The sequence below is a fragment of the Chinchilla lanigera genome, unplaced genomic scaffold, assembly GCF_000276665.1.
Source record: "Chinchilla lanigera isolate Chin_1 unplaced genomic scaffold, ChiLan1.0 scaffold00036, whole genome shotgun sequence".
Lineage (NCBI taxonomy): Eukaryota > Metazoa > Chordata > Mammalia > Rodentia > Chinchillidae > Chinchilla > Chinchilla lanigera.
The window spans coordinates 9,529,253-9,544,343 of NW_004955437.1; the positions used below are offsets into that span (position 1 = coordinate 9,529,253).

General features: G+C 55.8%; 1 protein-coding gene across 1 annotated transcript in view; it reads left to right on the forward strand.

The window, feature by feature from the left end:
* Nucleotides 1–12,656, forward strand: part of Vegfa (vascular endothelial growth factor A) — a gene marked incomplete in the record, with an annotated part of 14,464 nt that extends 1,808 nt beyond the window's left edge. Inside the window, 7 exon segments of the mRNA XM_013516949.1 lie at nt 2,110–2,158; nt 4,805–5,001; nt 5,771–5,847; nt 6,128–6,157; nt 8,761–8,892; nt 9,506–9,633; nt 10,767–12,656. Coding sequence (XP_013372403.1) covers nt 2,110–2,158; nt 4,805–5,001; nt 5,771–5,847; nt 6,128–6,157; nt 8,761–8,892; nt 9,506–9,633; nt 10,767–10,864 — 711 coding nt within the window.
* Nucleotides 12,657–15,091: the final 2,435 nt, after the last annotated feature.

A 15,091-nucleotide genomic window follows, 5' to 3' on the forward strand; every position in this document is an offset into this window, starting at 1 on the left:
GCCGCGGAGGAGCGGGGAGCCCCGGGCGGAGGGTGGCGCCCCTCCCCCGCCAGGCCTCCGCAGGAAGGTGACCTCTCGAGGGAGCCCCGGCCAGGGACATGGGGAGCCATCCCTGTCCTCTCTGTCGTCCCCAGCCCCAACCGCTGCCCTGTGCTGGCAGAAACGTTCTGAGCCCCTACCCGCTTTTCCTCTTTTCTCCCTCGAGTGGAGGGAAGCTTTGCCAACCTGGTGGTTTTCATTTCTGTGTGCCGAGAGGACCCGAGTGACCCTCTCTGGCACACAGTGCGGGAAAGGATGGTAACTGTCAGAAGTCGGTGGGCTAGAGCCCACCCCGTGCTTTGTGCTAACTCTACCTGAAGTCCTGACTTGGTGACCCGTGCCTTCCACCCAGCCGTTCCCAGGGAGCTGTACTGCCGCTTTTATGGGGGCGGGCAAAGGGAGGCTCCAAGACTGTCATCGCCCCACTTTATACCCTTTACCCTTTTGGTGTTGGGGGAACCTGCAGTGACCCAGGCAGCATGGACTCGTCCTCCTGTCCGTTTGCTCAGCCTCCCCTAGCCGTGCTCGCATACTTTGTCCTACCAAAACCAAGCGTTGGAGCAGGTGGTTTTTTGGAACTGCAAACTTGCTCACCAGCTTGCTTCTCAAAGCCACCTAAGGGGTCCTCTTCAGCTCCTCCTGTCCCACTTCTCTCAGCCAGAGTCCCCTTGGAGAGGAGGCAGAAGGAAGGAAGTGGGTAGGGGTCCCTGCCACCACCCGGGGTTCCTCAGACCCTGGCACAAAGGCCTTGGCTGCAGGCCTCCAAGTGGGGAGGAGGGGGAGGAGTGGCTGCCTGGTCACAGTGTGACCTTCAGAGGCCCCCAGAGAAGGGCACCTGGCCCCTCCCTGCCCAATACCGCCCCTCCTGTGCCCCCTGGCCTTGGAGGGGCCTGAAGTTTCAGCTCCCCTTTCTCATTGAAGTGGGGGGTCAGGGAGAATGTCGGAGGTGTTCTGGGGGTGGGTGAGGGCTGAGGTGCAGAATCAGGGGTCCCTGAGGGGGCTGCCTTCCGGGGCTGTCCAGCTGGGAGCCTGGGAAAGGTCGTCTTCCCTGGAGAGGGGTTTCCTCCGACCTTGGCCCTGGGGCAGGACTAGGGGCCTTGGCCCCCCCGAGATGCATTGAGGGTACACTGTGGGAAGAGGAGAGGCAGACATGGTGGGCCCCGGCCCTGGTGTCTGAATATCCAGTGAGAGAAGTAGGTGGGGGGGATTGAGGCAACCGGGACCTCCAGGAATCTCTGGAAGCCTTTCTTGCTGCTGTTGGGTGCACAGGGCTGACTCCTTGACCTTCACAGCTCCTGGGGAGGCCTGGGGCCCAGCATGCTGTGGAAAGAAAGGCTTCCCTATCACATTTAGGGAAGGTACCCAGGGGAGAGGGAGGAGGGGTAATAAGGTGGGAGTGGGAGGCTAGAGCGGCCTTGGAAACACACTCCAGCTCCTGGGAGAAGAGTGCAGGGCAAATCAGGGCCTCCTTTCTGCTCCTCACCCTCCAGACAACCTGTGGGGACACCAAGTATTCTTGGGACTGAGGAGCACTGCTGGGGGAGGGTGGCGGGTGCCTTTCTGTCCTTTGCACCCCCCCAACACCAGCTCACCCTGGTATTTGTCATGTCAGCAGGAGAAGGTCACCACGTTGTTTTTCTCGCCCCCAGTCCTTCCTTCCTGTCCCAGTCCAAATTTGTCCTCCTGTTTGACCTTAATACTTACCCGTAGCTTTCAACCAGGGAACCAGGGGCCTGTGAGAATGAGGAGAGGGCAGTGTGGGGAGGGGACAGGGACCAGGGCAGGGCCAGTGACAGCATCAGCATTCTGTTTGCCTCCTGCATTATGAGCAACCCCCCTCAATGTCAGGTTAGTCTTTAACTTCTGTGCGTTCAGAGTTGGAGCAGTCTGGGGTGGTGGGTGTGCTCACAGCCTGCAGGGACCCCTGGCTGGTCCCCATTCCGCTCGGGTGCTTGGAGAAGGCAGAGGCTGTGGCCGGGAGGGTGGCACTGAGGGAGGAGGGGCCGTAGCTGGGCTTTGCGTCCCTATACCCGTGCTATGCCAACGCCTTGCTCTTTGTTTTGTCCCTAGTGGTCCCAGGCAGCGCCCATGGCAGAAGGAGAGCAGAAGCCCCGTGAAGGTGAGTCCTTGGCTCTTGGATGGGCTCCCCTGTCACCCCAGGGCCCAGTTCCTCCTTTCAGACCTGTGGGGGGAGGGGCAGAGGCAGGTGAGGTTCAAGTCAGAAAGAGGGGTGGGCATTGTGAGCTTTAACGCTTCCCTTTCCTGACTTCTCTTCTCTGTTGCAGTGTCTGCTAGAAATAGGACTTGTTGCTTTTTTTTCTTCTGCTGTTTCCAGTTATGTTTTATATGTAGCAGGAGCTGTGAGTATAGACAGGTTGTGTTCAGGGACTTCAGATGCGAAGGCAAGTGTCTCTTGTACCCCTGTTCCCAGGGGAGGAAGGGTGTTCGGTGCTCCTGATGGGAACTCCCACCTCCACTGCAGCTTTAGTCCCTTGCAGGGTGGAGAAAGCCCTGGCCGATGGCTTTGGGCGCTGTGAACTTCCCTCCTGGGCCAGCAGAGGGCTGGCTGTGGCTCCCAGGCGCCCCGCCCCCTGCCCAACCCTGAGTCGCCTGCCTTTTGTTCCGATGTGGTTTGGAGCCCGGGGATCCTCCCATTTCTCTGGGGACGCCCTGGCTTTGCCCACCACTGAGTGTGGCCTCTCTGCTCCAGCCCCAGGCCAACTCCCTGCCCCCTCCTCCAAGGAGGAGGTGGCCCTGGGGGTCTTTGTCCGGCCCAGTTTCCCTGACCCAAATCCAGTGTCTGTAGTAGCTGGCCGGTTCTGCCTCCTTCCCCACCCCAGGAGCCCTTGTCTTGGCCCAGGGCCTGGCCTGCTGCCACTTCCTGGCCGGTGCCACTGACGGGCCCCTGCTCCCAGTGCACCACCCACCCTCTCCGGCTTCCCAGTGGTCTCTGTGGTCTGGGAGAAGCAAGACAAATGGTCTTTGTTTGCTGGAGAAAAGCCTGTGTGCCATAAATAAGGAAAACCACGGAAGCCCCGTGTTGGAGTGTGTGTGTCCACACGCCCTGTGTGCAGGAGCACGGCGTCCTTGAGGCCGGGCTGTGGGGGGTTCTGGTGCGGGTCGCCCCCTCCATCTGGCCTTGAGGATTCTGAAGGTTCTGTCCCTTTAGTATCAGCCCCGTTGCCCAGGTCAAGTCTTTGCCGTCCTCTTCTGGGTTGAGCCCCAACCCTGGGTCACCTCTGTCCCAGCCATGGCTAGAGGTCGGTTCAAAAATTCTGGACGAATTATCCGGTTCAGTATAGACTTAGCTTTTAAAAAAATGAGTTTTGCAGATCTCTGGTCCAATTACTCTCTTGTGATTATGCTTTTTACCTTAACCTGTCGGGATAGGGAAGCATTTGGGGCTCATTAGCTGTGCAGAGATATAGAGCCCTTGGGGAAGTCGGGCGCTGGCTCGGGCTCCTTCCTATTCTTTCCATTTTCACACTTGTGGTCTTCCCACCGCCTTTCCCTCAGCTCTCCAGATTGTCTCTACCCAGCCTGTTGCACCACACCCCTGGGTCTCATCTTCCTTCACCTTTGGGAAGCAGAGTGAGGAGGGTGTGGTAGGGCGGTAGCACATGGGGTGGGCACTCAAGAAGCCTTGGTGAAATTCCACACTGTGTCACTCAGAATGGGAAAAGACCAGTTGTTTCCAGGGCTGGAACTGGAAGAGAAACCCTCATGTTTCAGCCTCTGTTCCTGTGTCTCTCTAAAGATCATGCTAATCCACTCATACACATGAGCAGAGGCCCAGAGAGGGGTGGGCCCGGCCCAAGGTCACACGGAGTCATGGCTGGAGCCTGGCCTCCCTGTAGGCCGGGCCATTTCTTCCCTCCTGTTCTGCAGAACTCATCTCACTCATCTCAGAACAGGCTGGGCTTGGAGCGGCGATGGTGGTGGTGGGATGTGCTGGAGAGTGGCAGATGGGGCACAAGTCACAGGAGTCCTGCTGGAGTCCTACGTGTATTCATTCTCAGGGCTCCGCCCCAGTGGCCCAGAATTACCCATTCATGCTCCAGTGCACCTCAGGCACTGCAGTCAGCCTGGGAAACTGTCTTCTCCCTGGTCTCCCTCCAGATCGGCTTCTAGAAATGCGCTGCGGCAGCTGTGGCAGCACTGCTTTTTCCATGATGCAAGCGGTTTGCCCTCTTGGGCGGGGTTATCAGTAGCTGGCAGGCCCTGCACTGAGTGCCCGCCCACTGCCACCTGCTGATACCTTCTCAGCCCTCATCTGGGGAGGGGACCGACCTGGGGCAAGGTGTCTTCTGAGTCCCGTGCATGACATAGGCTTGGGAAGGCTTGGGCATCAGAGCTCTTTCCAGCTCTGCTGCTTGCAAGCAGTGAGGCCTCTCTGTACCTCCAGCTTCCATTGTAGAATAGGACCCCAGTGGCATTTGGTGGAGGAGATTATGAGAGATGACACCTGGGTACCATTGTACAGTGCCAGCTGTAGTCAGTGCTCAGTAAACAGTTGCTGGCCTGATTGGTGTTAAGGAATGGGAGCTTGTAGAACAGCAGGGACCAGGCTGACGAAGGTGGCTGTCCTTCCCTGCAGGTGAACCTTAGGGTGCTCCCAGAATTCCCTGGGCTGTCACAGTAAGGCAGGGGTCAAATGTGACAGGCCGTCTCCCGCGGGTCTTGACAGCTCATGCGATCTATGGAGATAGGGGCTGGCCACCTTTTCTGTCCCGCCCTGGTCTCATATGTCACCCCCTCTCTGTAGTGGTGAAGTTCATGGATGTCTACAAGCGTAGCTTCTGCCGTCCGATCGAGACGCTGGTGGACATCTTCCAGGAGTACCCTGATGAGATTGAGTACATCTTCAAGCCATCCTGTGTGCCCCTCATGCGGTGTGGGGGCTGCTGTAACGATGAGGGTCTGGAGTGTGTGCCCACCGAGGAGTTCAACATCACCATGCAGGTGGGTCCCCGTAGGGGTGGGGCCAGGGGCATCAGGAGGGGTGTTAGACTTTGGAGCAGGGGGCCAGGCCATTTTCTGGGACATTCTGGGTAGGAGGAGCTTGACTCACTGGGCCCAGCCCCTTCCCCGTGTTGGGCCGGGGTGGGGAGATGTGTGGGGTCTTAGCTGCTTTGGAAAGAAGATACCTGCATTTCCCATGAAGCCCAGCCACCCTGCCTCCTCCCTGACCTTTGTCCCTGAGTTCAAGAGGAGCCTGGTCTTCTCCTCCTCCCTGGAGAGATCCTAGGGCCTCCATTGTCGGGGTGTGGGGGTTTGGGGGGGTGTTTGGGAAGCTGGAGGGACCTGACCTGAGAAGAGTCAAAAGCCAGTGTTTGGTGCAGTCTGGTGATGGGTGCATCATGGCCCAGACAGGGTGGGAGTGGGAGGGAATTCTGAGGTGGGGTGGGCGGTACTTGGGGAGGGGTCAAGGTGAGCCAAATGGGGATGACAGGAGGGAAGGGGAGGGGATGGTAAGAACCACGACCCGAATTCCCAGCCTGGCCAACCCTCACAGCCACGCCTCCCTCAAGAGGAGCAGGGGCTCCTTGAGGCCAGCAGGGTTGGGGGAGCCCGGTGGCCTTGGCCCTCTTCTCTCAGAGCCCTGGTCCCTGGTCTCCACCACCCATCCCTGCTCTTAGAACCCCTGGGCACCGAGTGACAGGAGCCCCGGGTGTCCCATCTGGGTATGGCTGGCTGGGTCACTGACCTCTGATCTGCTTCCTTTCTGTAGATCATGCGGATCAAACCCCACCAGGGGCAGCATATCGGGGAGATGAGTTTCCTCCAGCATAGCAAATGTGACTGCAGGTGAGGATGGGCCGGGGTCGGTGCTATCACCTCCCACCTTGGTGCCCTGGGCCTTTGACTTTGGTGTGTGTCAGTTCCCAAATCTGTTAAATGGGCACAAGGACTGAATGCCCCTCACAGCATTGTTAGAGGGATTAGATGAGTTACGGTAACACTTAAAAGGATTAGAAATGTGTCACTATGTCATGCATGCAGTGTTAGATGTTCACCTTTAGTAGTGTTATCACTGGCTCCATCTTAATCCTTGTTTTAATTTTCTCTCCTTCTCTACCCATTGCAGACCAAAGAAAGAAAAAGCAAAACAGGAAAAGTAAGTGGCTCCTCTTGGCTGTCATCCTGGTTCGGGGCTTTGGCCTTCTGTCTCAGGGGCTCCAAGGCCTCGTGGGGTCAGGGTGTTGGTCTCCCAGGGACTTGTGGTTGTAGCTGTGGGTTGGAGCCAGCTATGGCTGTCAGGTTAGTGAGAAAACCCTGTCCAGAGCCTGATGTGCCCCCCCTGGGAAGGTCGATGCCTTCCGGTCTGTAGGCCACTCCTGACCCCTCTTGCTGTTTCCGTGTTTCAGGGGACAGTGTGACACTGGCTCCCTGGCTTGCTGTAGGGCACCCATAGTGGGCAGAGGGAGTGGGTGGCAGAGAGGCCAGCTTTTGTGTGTCAGAGGAAGTGGCCTCCTTTGGGGGTGACTTTGGCGGCGCAGTCTGGGGATCTTGGTGCGTGCCCTCCTGTGGGGGGTGGGGTGGGCAGCAGGCATGGCCCTCTTGGCCAGGAGCGGGTGAGGAGGATGGCGTGTTGGCCACTTTCTGAGGGTTTCTCCTGCTCATTGTGGGCAGGATGGTGTGGGGAGCTGGTTCTGGGAGCAGTGACTTCCAGCCCTGGAGGGCAGCTGGCGTTGATGGTGGCCAAGAGCAGGGAAGGAGAGACTGAGAGAGAGCACCGTGCCCCGCCTGCCCGTCTTGTCTGCGCTGCTGCTCGGGACTTCAAGTCCCCAAGCTTCCACTCCTGCCTCTTCCTAAAGTCCCAGCTTGCAGGATTGCTTTGACTTCCAGAGCTCCTGGGTAGGAGAATAGGTTGAGAGAGAGAGAGACAGACAGACGCACAGAAATCCTCCTCCTCTGTCCTTCCAGCACACTCTCCTGTCCTCTCTCCCTCTGCCGCCTTCCCCTGGGCAGGCGGACATGCTGAGGTGTGTTTTCCTGGAGAGTTCTGGTTCCCTGAGGGCAGCAGGCTGTAGCCTGTCCCCCTGCTTGTTCCTTACATGCCTGCATTGCCCATGCGGGGGAGAGAGGGCTCGCCTGGGCTCGAGATCTGCAGTGCTGGTGCAGGCTTAGGAGAAGCCCTGCCCAGCACGGTCAGCCCCAGCCCCTGTGGTCCCTTGACCTTGCTACCCCTGCCTGCTGCGATGAGCACAGCCCCACCCACCCCAGTCCAGGTCGAGGCTGTGCTAGGTTTGAGGCCAGCTTCCAAGGTACCTGCTTCCCTGGAGGGGCCCTGTTCTGTTGCACTTGGAAATGTACCTCCCACCCGGACTGCATCCTTTTATAGGCCCCGACCTTCAGGGTCAGACTGGGACAGGGTTGCTGGGATCAGGTGTGACAGGAGATGGAGCCCCTGGGCCCTCCCCAGTCTCACATTCTGCCTTAGGCCTTGCTGTGGGTTATACGGCCACCCCATGGTAGCCACGTGAGGAGAAGGTGGAGCTGGGGTGCCAGCCATGTCCTCGGTCAGGCCTTGTTTCCGTTGTCCCCCATTCCTGCCCCTTCCTCTCCTAGTCTTGCGCTTTCTCTGTCTGTCTTTTTTTATTTTCCAGAAAAACAGTTCGAGGAAAGGGAAAGGGGCAAAAACGAAAGCGCAAGAAATCCCGGTATAAATCCCAGAGCGTGTGCGCGCTGGTGCCGCTGCTAATTCCCGGAGCCTCCCTGCAGCCTTTCCCGTCACCCTACCTCTCCCTCGGTTCTTCCACCCTTGTTGCCCCAGTGACTCTCTCTCACTCTCACTGCACTAATGGGCACCGATGGGTAAACTGGTGGTGGCGTTGTGGGCCTGGGGCTGGGGTAGGTGGGTGGGCCTTGCGGGCCTGAGGATTCAGAGAGGGGATCCTGGCGTGGCTGGGCACACACAGGCTTTCTCTCACCCACTGGGTGCTGGTGGCAGTGGCCTGTGTTGGTATGGGTGCTGGGCACTGGGTCCCACGCACCCAGCTGGTTTCTACCACTGGGCTTCTGCACATGTCTGGAAGCTGAGTGGGTGGGTAGGGGAGGCAGAGAGGAAGGGGCGTTGTGGAGGGAGGTGGCTTATTGTGGGCTGAAGGAGGAACTTGGGTGCGTCAAGCCCTGTGCCGTGGCCCTTTCTCATCTGGAAATTATCTTGGCTCCTCGTGGATTTGGGGCCTTTGGAAGGGAATACCATTGTAGCATGGCCCAGACTACCACAGGAGCCTCCCTAGGGTGTCCCTGTGGTCCCACTGTGGGAGCGCACAGTGCCTCTGGCTGGGCCTCTCACCCTGCCCTGGGTTGCCTCACTTTGCTGGGCATGAGCCTTGCCTGGCGTGAAGGTGCCCCAGGTGACCTCGTGGGCCTTCGATTGCCGCCCCCAACCCGGGCGGAAGAGTCAAGGCGTGCCCCTCTGGGGATGGCAGCAGTTGGGGCCCTATGGCCCAAGATGCGCCCTGCATGGCCGTCCTCTCCCTGCGCGCTCTGCCCACTTGTGCCCTGCTCTTCCCAGGCAGGCATCCTCGCCAGTGCCGCCTCTTTCCTCGCTCTCTGTCTTCTGCTGTGCTCTGCTCCTTCCAGGGTGTGGAAGGATGTGGAGACCACACGCCGGCTGGGGGGCCTCTGCCATGCGTCAGGGGTGTTGCATGGGTTTTTCTCTCTCTCTGCTGACGCTCTAGCTTAGATGTCTTTCCTTTTGCCTTTTTGCAGTCCCTGTGGGCCTTGCTCAGAGCGGAGAAAGCATTTGTTTGTACAAGATCCGCAGACGTGTAAATGCTCCTGCAGAAACACAGACTCGCGTTGCAAGGCGAGGCAGCTTGAGTTAAACGAACGTACTTGCAGGTTGGTCGCCAGAGGGTGGGCAGTGAGGCAGAGAGGGGCGCTGGAGGGAGAGAGAGCGTGCGTGTGCGTGCACGTGCGCCTGCCAGCTGCTTGCCCGGCTTCTCCTGCCTGCCTGGCCACTGCCCCCTTCTCTGCCCACCAGGCCTCGTGGGGTCGTGGGTGCTGGCCTGGCCTGGTAGGCCTGCTCTGAGGTTGCCTTGGCTGCCTTCGTGGGGAAGCTGGATAGGGTCTATGTGGTGTGGTTTCATGTGGTATGGACGCAAGCTGTGTGTTGTGTCCTGTGGTCCTGCTGCTGGTGATAGCTGTCGGTGCTGATGTTCTGAGCTTCATCTGTGCTGGTATGGAACGGAGCCCTTGCTGGTGTCCGCAACTGTGGGCTGCTCCTGGCCTCATGTTGCCCTCTGATGTGTACATGGCCTGCTTCTCAGCCCCAGGCTTCCCTGTGGGCCGGGATGGAGGCCCCTCCCGCTAGACTGGGGTTCTTGAGCACAGGGCTCTGTCTTAGGTAGAGGATGGGCAGTTCTACATACATGAAGCATTTAGCATCGAGAACCCTAGATATCTCCATCCTGTCCCAATCAGGGTGACAACCTGACAGCCTGCACATTTCTAGGTGCCCCAGGATGGGGACCGGCGGGCCCAGCATTAGACTGTGGACTCCGAAGCCCAGGCCTGGCTTGCTAACTTTGGAACCTCCAGGTGTCTGTACCTCGGTCCTTTGTCCATGTGAGGCCCAAGGAGGTACCAAGTGTATGAACACTGTACGGGTGAGGGCGAGGACTGGGGCGTTCCTAGTGCCGCTGTGGCCTTGCTTGAGGGCAGCCTCCAAGGAGAGGCTTTCGTGGGTTGGCCCAGGTGGGGTTGAGCACCCGAGTCCTGAGGCTCCTGGATCTGCTCCCTTGCCCCCAGCCTGTGTTTTTGTGATTTGTGGGTGCTTAGGGGACGCGGGGACTAGGCTGTGTCTCGGTGTGGGTTCTGTCTGTCTTGGAGCTGTGTGGGGACAGGAAGCGTGCACTAGTGCAGGGGCCCAGTCTCTGCCTCACTGTGGGGACTCAGCTCCCCAGGGGTGCCAGGGGAGACGAGGAACTTCGCACTTTAGGGTTTCTGGGGTAGTTATTCTAAGAGGGGACGTGTGAGGTCACCGGCTCAAGACCTTGCTCTACCCCAGCTCGCTATGCCAAGGATTTTCAGCTCCCCAGCTGGGGGCTTAGGACCCCACACCATAGAGAGGGTAAAAGACCATCAGCTGGTGGCAAGGGTATGATGAGAAGGTATCTGATGTCCCCTTTGCACCAGCAAGAGTAGCAAAGCCACTGACCTGTCTCCTGGCCTAGGGTGAACCTTGTTCAAAAGGACAAGCAGTGGGGCCTGGCCTGCAGCTGCCAGCCAGCTCAGGAGAGATGTTCTGTCACCCTCTTGGAGCCCAGGCCCTTGGGTCCCCACCCTTGGGAACCTCACGTTCCCAGGGCCTTCCTCTGTCCACTGGCTGCCCATTCTCCCTGCCTCTCTCTTCCTGAACCAGTCCCTGGACAGGGAACCAAAAACCCTTTCTCCGCAGGCACCTTTTTCGGTTAACTTCCTCCACTGTCACCCGTCAGCTTTGCAGTGTCACCTCAGGGCTGTTCTCCGGCACACATCCGTTCACTGCTTCGTGAGGTGTCCCTGTGTCTTGTCTCACCTCCATCACTGCTTGCACCAGAGCTCCATGAGGGCAGGGCTGGGTGTCCGTTCCAGGACTGACCTTCCTTGTCCTCTGTCCTGCTGTGCTAGGTGTGACAGGGACCCTGGATTCCCCAGGCGTGGGACCCTCCTCGCCTCACCACTAGGCTTCCTCTGCTGGCCTAACCCTCAGCCTTTATCTGTTGTCCCCTTAGATGTGACAAGCCGAGGCGGTGAGCCAGGCTGGAGGAAAGAGCCTCCCTCGGGGTTTCGGGAAGCAAACCTCTCGCCAGGGAAGATGGATGCAGAATGACCGAGACTCACCACGCCGCCGCCACACACCATCACATCGACAGAACAGTCCTTAATCCAGAAACCTGAAATGAAGGAGGAGGAGACTGCGCAGAGCACTTTGGGTCCGGAGGGCGAGGCTCCGGCAGAAGCATTCCCGGGCGGGTGACCAAGCACGGTCCCTCTAGGAATTGGATTCGTCATTTTTATTTTTCTTGCTGCTAAATCGCCGAGCCCGGAAGATTAGAGAGTTTTATTTCTGGGATTCCTGTAGACACACCCACCCACATACATACATTTATATATATATATATTATATATATAAAAATAAATATATATATTTTATATATATAAAATATATATATTCTTTTTTTAAATTAACTTTGCTAATGTTATTGGTGTCTTCACTGGATGTATTTGACTGCTGTGGACTTGAGCTGGGAGAATGTCCCTCCCAGAACGTGACAGGGAAGAGGATGGGGTGAGAGACCCTGGTGAGACCGTGTTGTCCCTTCTAGGGAGGCCAGGGTCCTCTCCCCTGCCCGGGAACGTGCAAAGCCAGGGCACGGGGGGCAAATCTGGCTCACTTCCGGGAACACCGACAAACCCAGCCCTGGCTTCCCTGAGTCACACGGACAGAGACAGATGACAGGTACGGGGATGAGGACACCGGCTCAGACGGGAGTCGGAAGCCTCAGGACACAGAGGGCTTGCGGACCCCTGCCACATGCTACCTGGAAGAGTCGGAGCCTGGCAGCCTTCACCTGAGCTCACCTGCTTCTGGGTCACCCTGGAGGCCATGGACGGGTGTCCTTGTGAAGGAGAGGGACAGTAGTAGAAGATGCGCTGGGTGATGGCTCTCCCGGGGCCCCTCATCCTCTTCCTCCCCTCCTCCCCCTCCCCGTGCAGCCCAGGAGGGCGCTGAGTCCTCAGACCATGGAAACCACTAGTTCTGTCCCCCAGGAGACCTGGCTGTGTGTGAGTGGTTGTCCCTTCTGTCCCATCCCCTCCCTCCCCTCCCCTCCCCGAGGCACAGAGAGAAGGGCAGGATCCATATGCCCACCACGGAGACAGAGAAAAGAGAAAGTGTTTTATATACGGTACTTATTTAATATCTCTTTTTAATTAGAAATTAAAACAGTTAATTTAATTAAAGAGTAGGGTTTTTTTTTTTCAGTATTCTTGGTTAATATTTAATTTCAACTATTTATGAGATGTATCTGTCCCTCTTTCTTGCTCTCTTATTTGTACTGGTTTTTGTGTATAAAATCCGTATTTCCAATCTCTCTCTGCTTGGTGACAGTCACTGGCTTGTCCCGAACAGGTATTTAATTTGCTAACACTCAGCTCTGCCTTCCCCAGTCCCCTGGCTCCCCACCACACATTCCTTTGAAATAAGGTTTCAATATACATCTACATACTATATATATATTTGGCAACTTGTGTTTGTGTGTATATATATACATATATATATATATGTTTATGTATATATGTGATTCTGATAAAATAGACATTGCTATTCTGTTTTTTATATGTAAAAACAAAACAAGAAAAAATAGAGAATTCTACATACTAAATCTCTCTCCTTTTTTAATTTTAATATTTGTTATCATTTATTTATTGGTGCTACTGTTTATCCGTAATAATTGTGGGGGAAAAAGATATTAACATCACGTCTTTTGTCTCTAGTGCAGTTTTTTTCCGGATATTCCGTAGTACATATTTATTTTTAAACAACAACAAAGAAATACAGCTATATCTTTAAAAAAAAAAAAAAAGCATTTTGTATTAAAGAATTTAATTCTGATCTCAAAGCTCCTCTTGGTCTCCTTCTGCAGACTTCCTCTGCCCCTCCCTCTTCCCTTAGGGACCTGGTGCTGTCTGAGGTCTGGGAAGAGGTCCTGGTTTATGGGATATGGGTTGATCCACCTCCTGGTGCTGGGGGCTTGAATCCTTTCATTCTGACTGTGCTGGTTCTGGGGGATCCCATCTCGCCATGCCTTGATATGGAAGGTGGGGTGTCTGGGGAGTGGATGGAGGGAGACACTGGCCTTTAGAGACCAGGAGCCCTTGCAGTGGGTCAAGCTGGTTGAGGAAGGAACCGGCCATTGCATTCAGCTATATGGTCATCTTACAGCAGGCAGCTGGGAGTGGGAAGGGGTTGCTATTGGAGGGCTGTGACCCCAGGCTTAATTTAGTTTTCCAGGACGTGTGTTGGGTTCCTTGGGTGGAAGGTGGCATCTGCGTCCTCGGCATAGATGGTCAGTGCTTCCACATCCTCTCCCACTGGCCTTCATTCTTGCAGAACACAGAAGGGTTTGAATAAATACTGGGCTGGTGGTGACTCTTGGCGGTTGCAGACTTATGGGGAGATGTCCCAAGGGTGCCATGGTGCTGTGGGTGATGGTGACAGACCTCCAGCCATGTGGTAAGGACAGCAGCTGCTCTTGTGGCGCATCATCTGGGAGGCATGTCCCTCCCACTCACTCCTCTCATGCCGCCCCCATGCCGCAGACCCGGGATCCACAAGCTGCTTTAGGGAGCATGTCTTAGTTACCACCTCATCTCTGGGACACAATACTTGACACCCAAAACTTAAAGGAGGAGAGATTTGTTTTGGCTCACAGTTTGTGGAGGTTTCAGTTCCTAGTTGCCTGGCATCAAGGTGGGACAGCATAGCAGAGAGGCCTGGCAAAGGAGAAATAGCTCCTGGCACGGCAGCAGGAGGTGGAAAGAGAGATCAAGGGAGGAGGAGGGAGGTAGATCCTGCCAGGCCATCCCCCAGTGACCCACTTCCTCCCACCAGGCTTCACCTCCCAACATCACATTTAGCTATAAACTCACAGTGGACAAATCCACTAATGATGATCACATCTCTATGATCCAATCACTTCCCAAAGCCCCGCCTATGAGCACGTGAAGCTTTAGGGAGACATCTAGATATAAACCACCTTCTAGCCCCTTTGAGGACAGTGCTGGCCAATAGAAATATAGCATGGACCACAAATACAGTGTATTTGCTTGTGTGTCATTTCATGGTGCTGGGTTTATAACCCAGGGCCTCACATGCAAAGGACATGCTCTACCACTGAGCCACACCCCCAGCCCATGTATGCATCATTTAAAATTTCCTTAGGAGCCAGACTCCTAATAGGTAAAAAAGAAACAGACAAATGCTAATAATATATTTTATCTAACCCCAACATAACTAAAATATCATTTTAACATTTAATCAATAGGACATACTATGTTTTTGTTGCATTCAATTTCCAAATGTGGTATGAATTTTAGGCCTACAATGTCTCCCAAACAGTTGTAGCTGCATTTTGAGATCTTGAAGTATACCCATCGCTGGTGGAGACCACTTTGGACTGTGTAGCTCTCAAATGAACTACACCTTTTGTCTGTCTCCCCTACTAGATAGTGAGCACCCTGAGCAGAGATTTGTGACTATTTTGTTCACTGTGTGTGCACCTCCTAGAACAGTCTGGAGTATAGTACCTGTTCAATAAACATTTGTTGGATGGCTAAGGTCAAAACTGCAGTCTGGAGCTGAGATGGTACAGGATTTCTTTGGAGATGTCAGGAGAGGTTGCTGGCTGGCGTACTGGACAGGTGGGGGCTTGAGGAAGGCCCTGCTAGAAGTCAATGCAGAGTTGGCTGGTGTGGTTGGGGAGCAGAGGATCCTTTTGCCAGGTGCCAGGAGAGAGGGCTGAGGATGGGGTTCAGTATTTATTATTGCTCTGCAGATGAGAAGCGGGAGTCACAGGAAGGATGAATAACCGACCCAAAGTGACGCAAACCGCGTACATGGCCCAGCTGGAATTTAAACCAGCCTTCCTGACTCCAGTTCTAGTGCTCTTTCCATGCCACACCACAGCTGCCCCAGGCTAGGGCAGGACATTAACAAATAAGAATGAGTTGTCTAGACTGAGGAAAACAGGCAGAAGAAAGTGGGACAGGGGGAGGATGTCCAAGCCCAGGGCTGAAATCCGACTTTCCTGTGCTGGGTAAGGCAAGGCAGGGCTGGCGCTGTCTGGGGTGTGGGGGGACTGGGCGGCGGCGGGAGGGAATGATCCGAAACCTAAGTCTGCAAGAGATTTCGACATGTGGCCTCCGAGGATAGTCTTGGAACAGACCACAGAGGAGAGAAGATGAAAATGTTGCACCCCAGTTGTATCAGACTCATGCAGGTCCCCCACCCCGGAGCCTTCCTGAGGGTCTTTCAAGGCCTAGGGAATCCTGGATC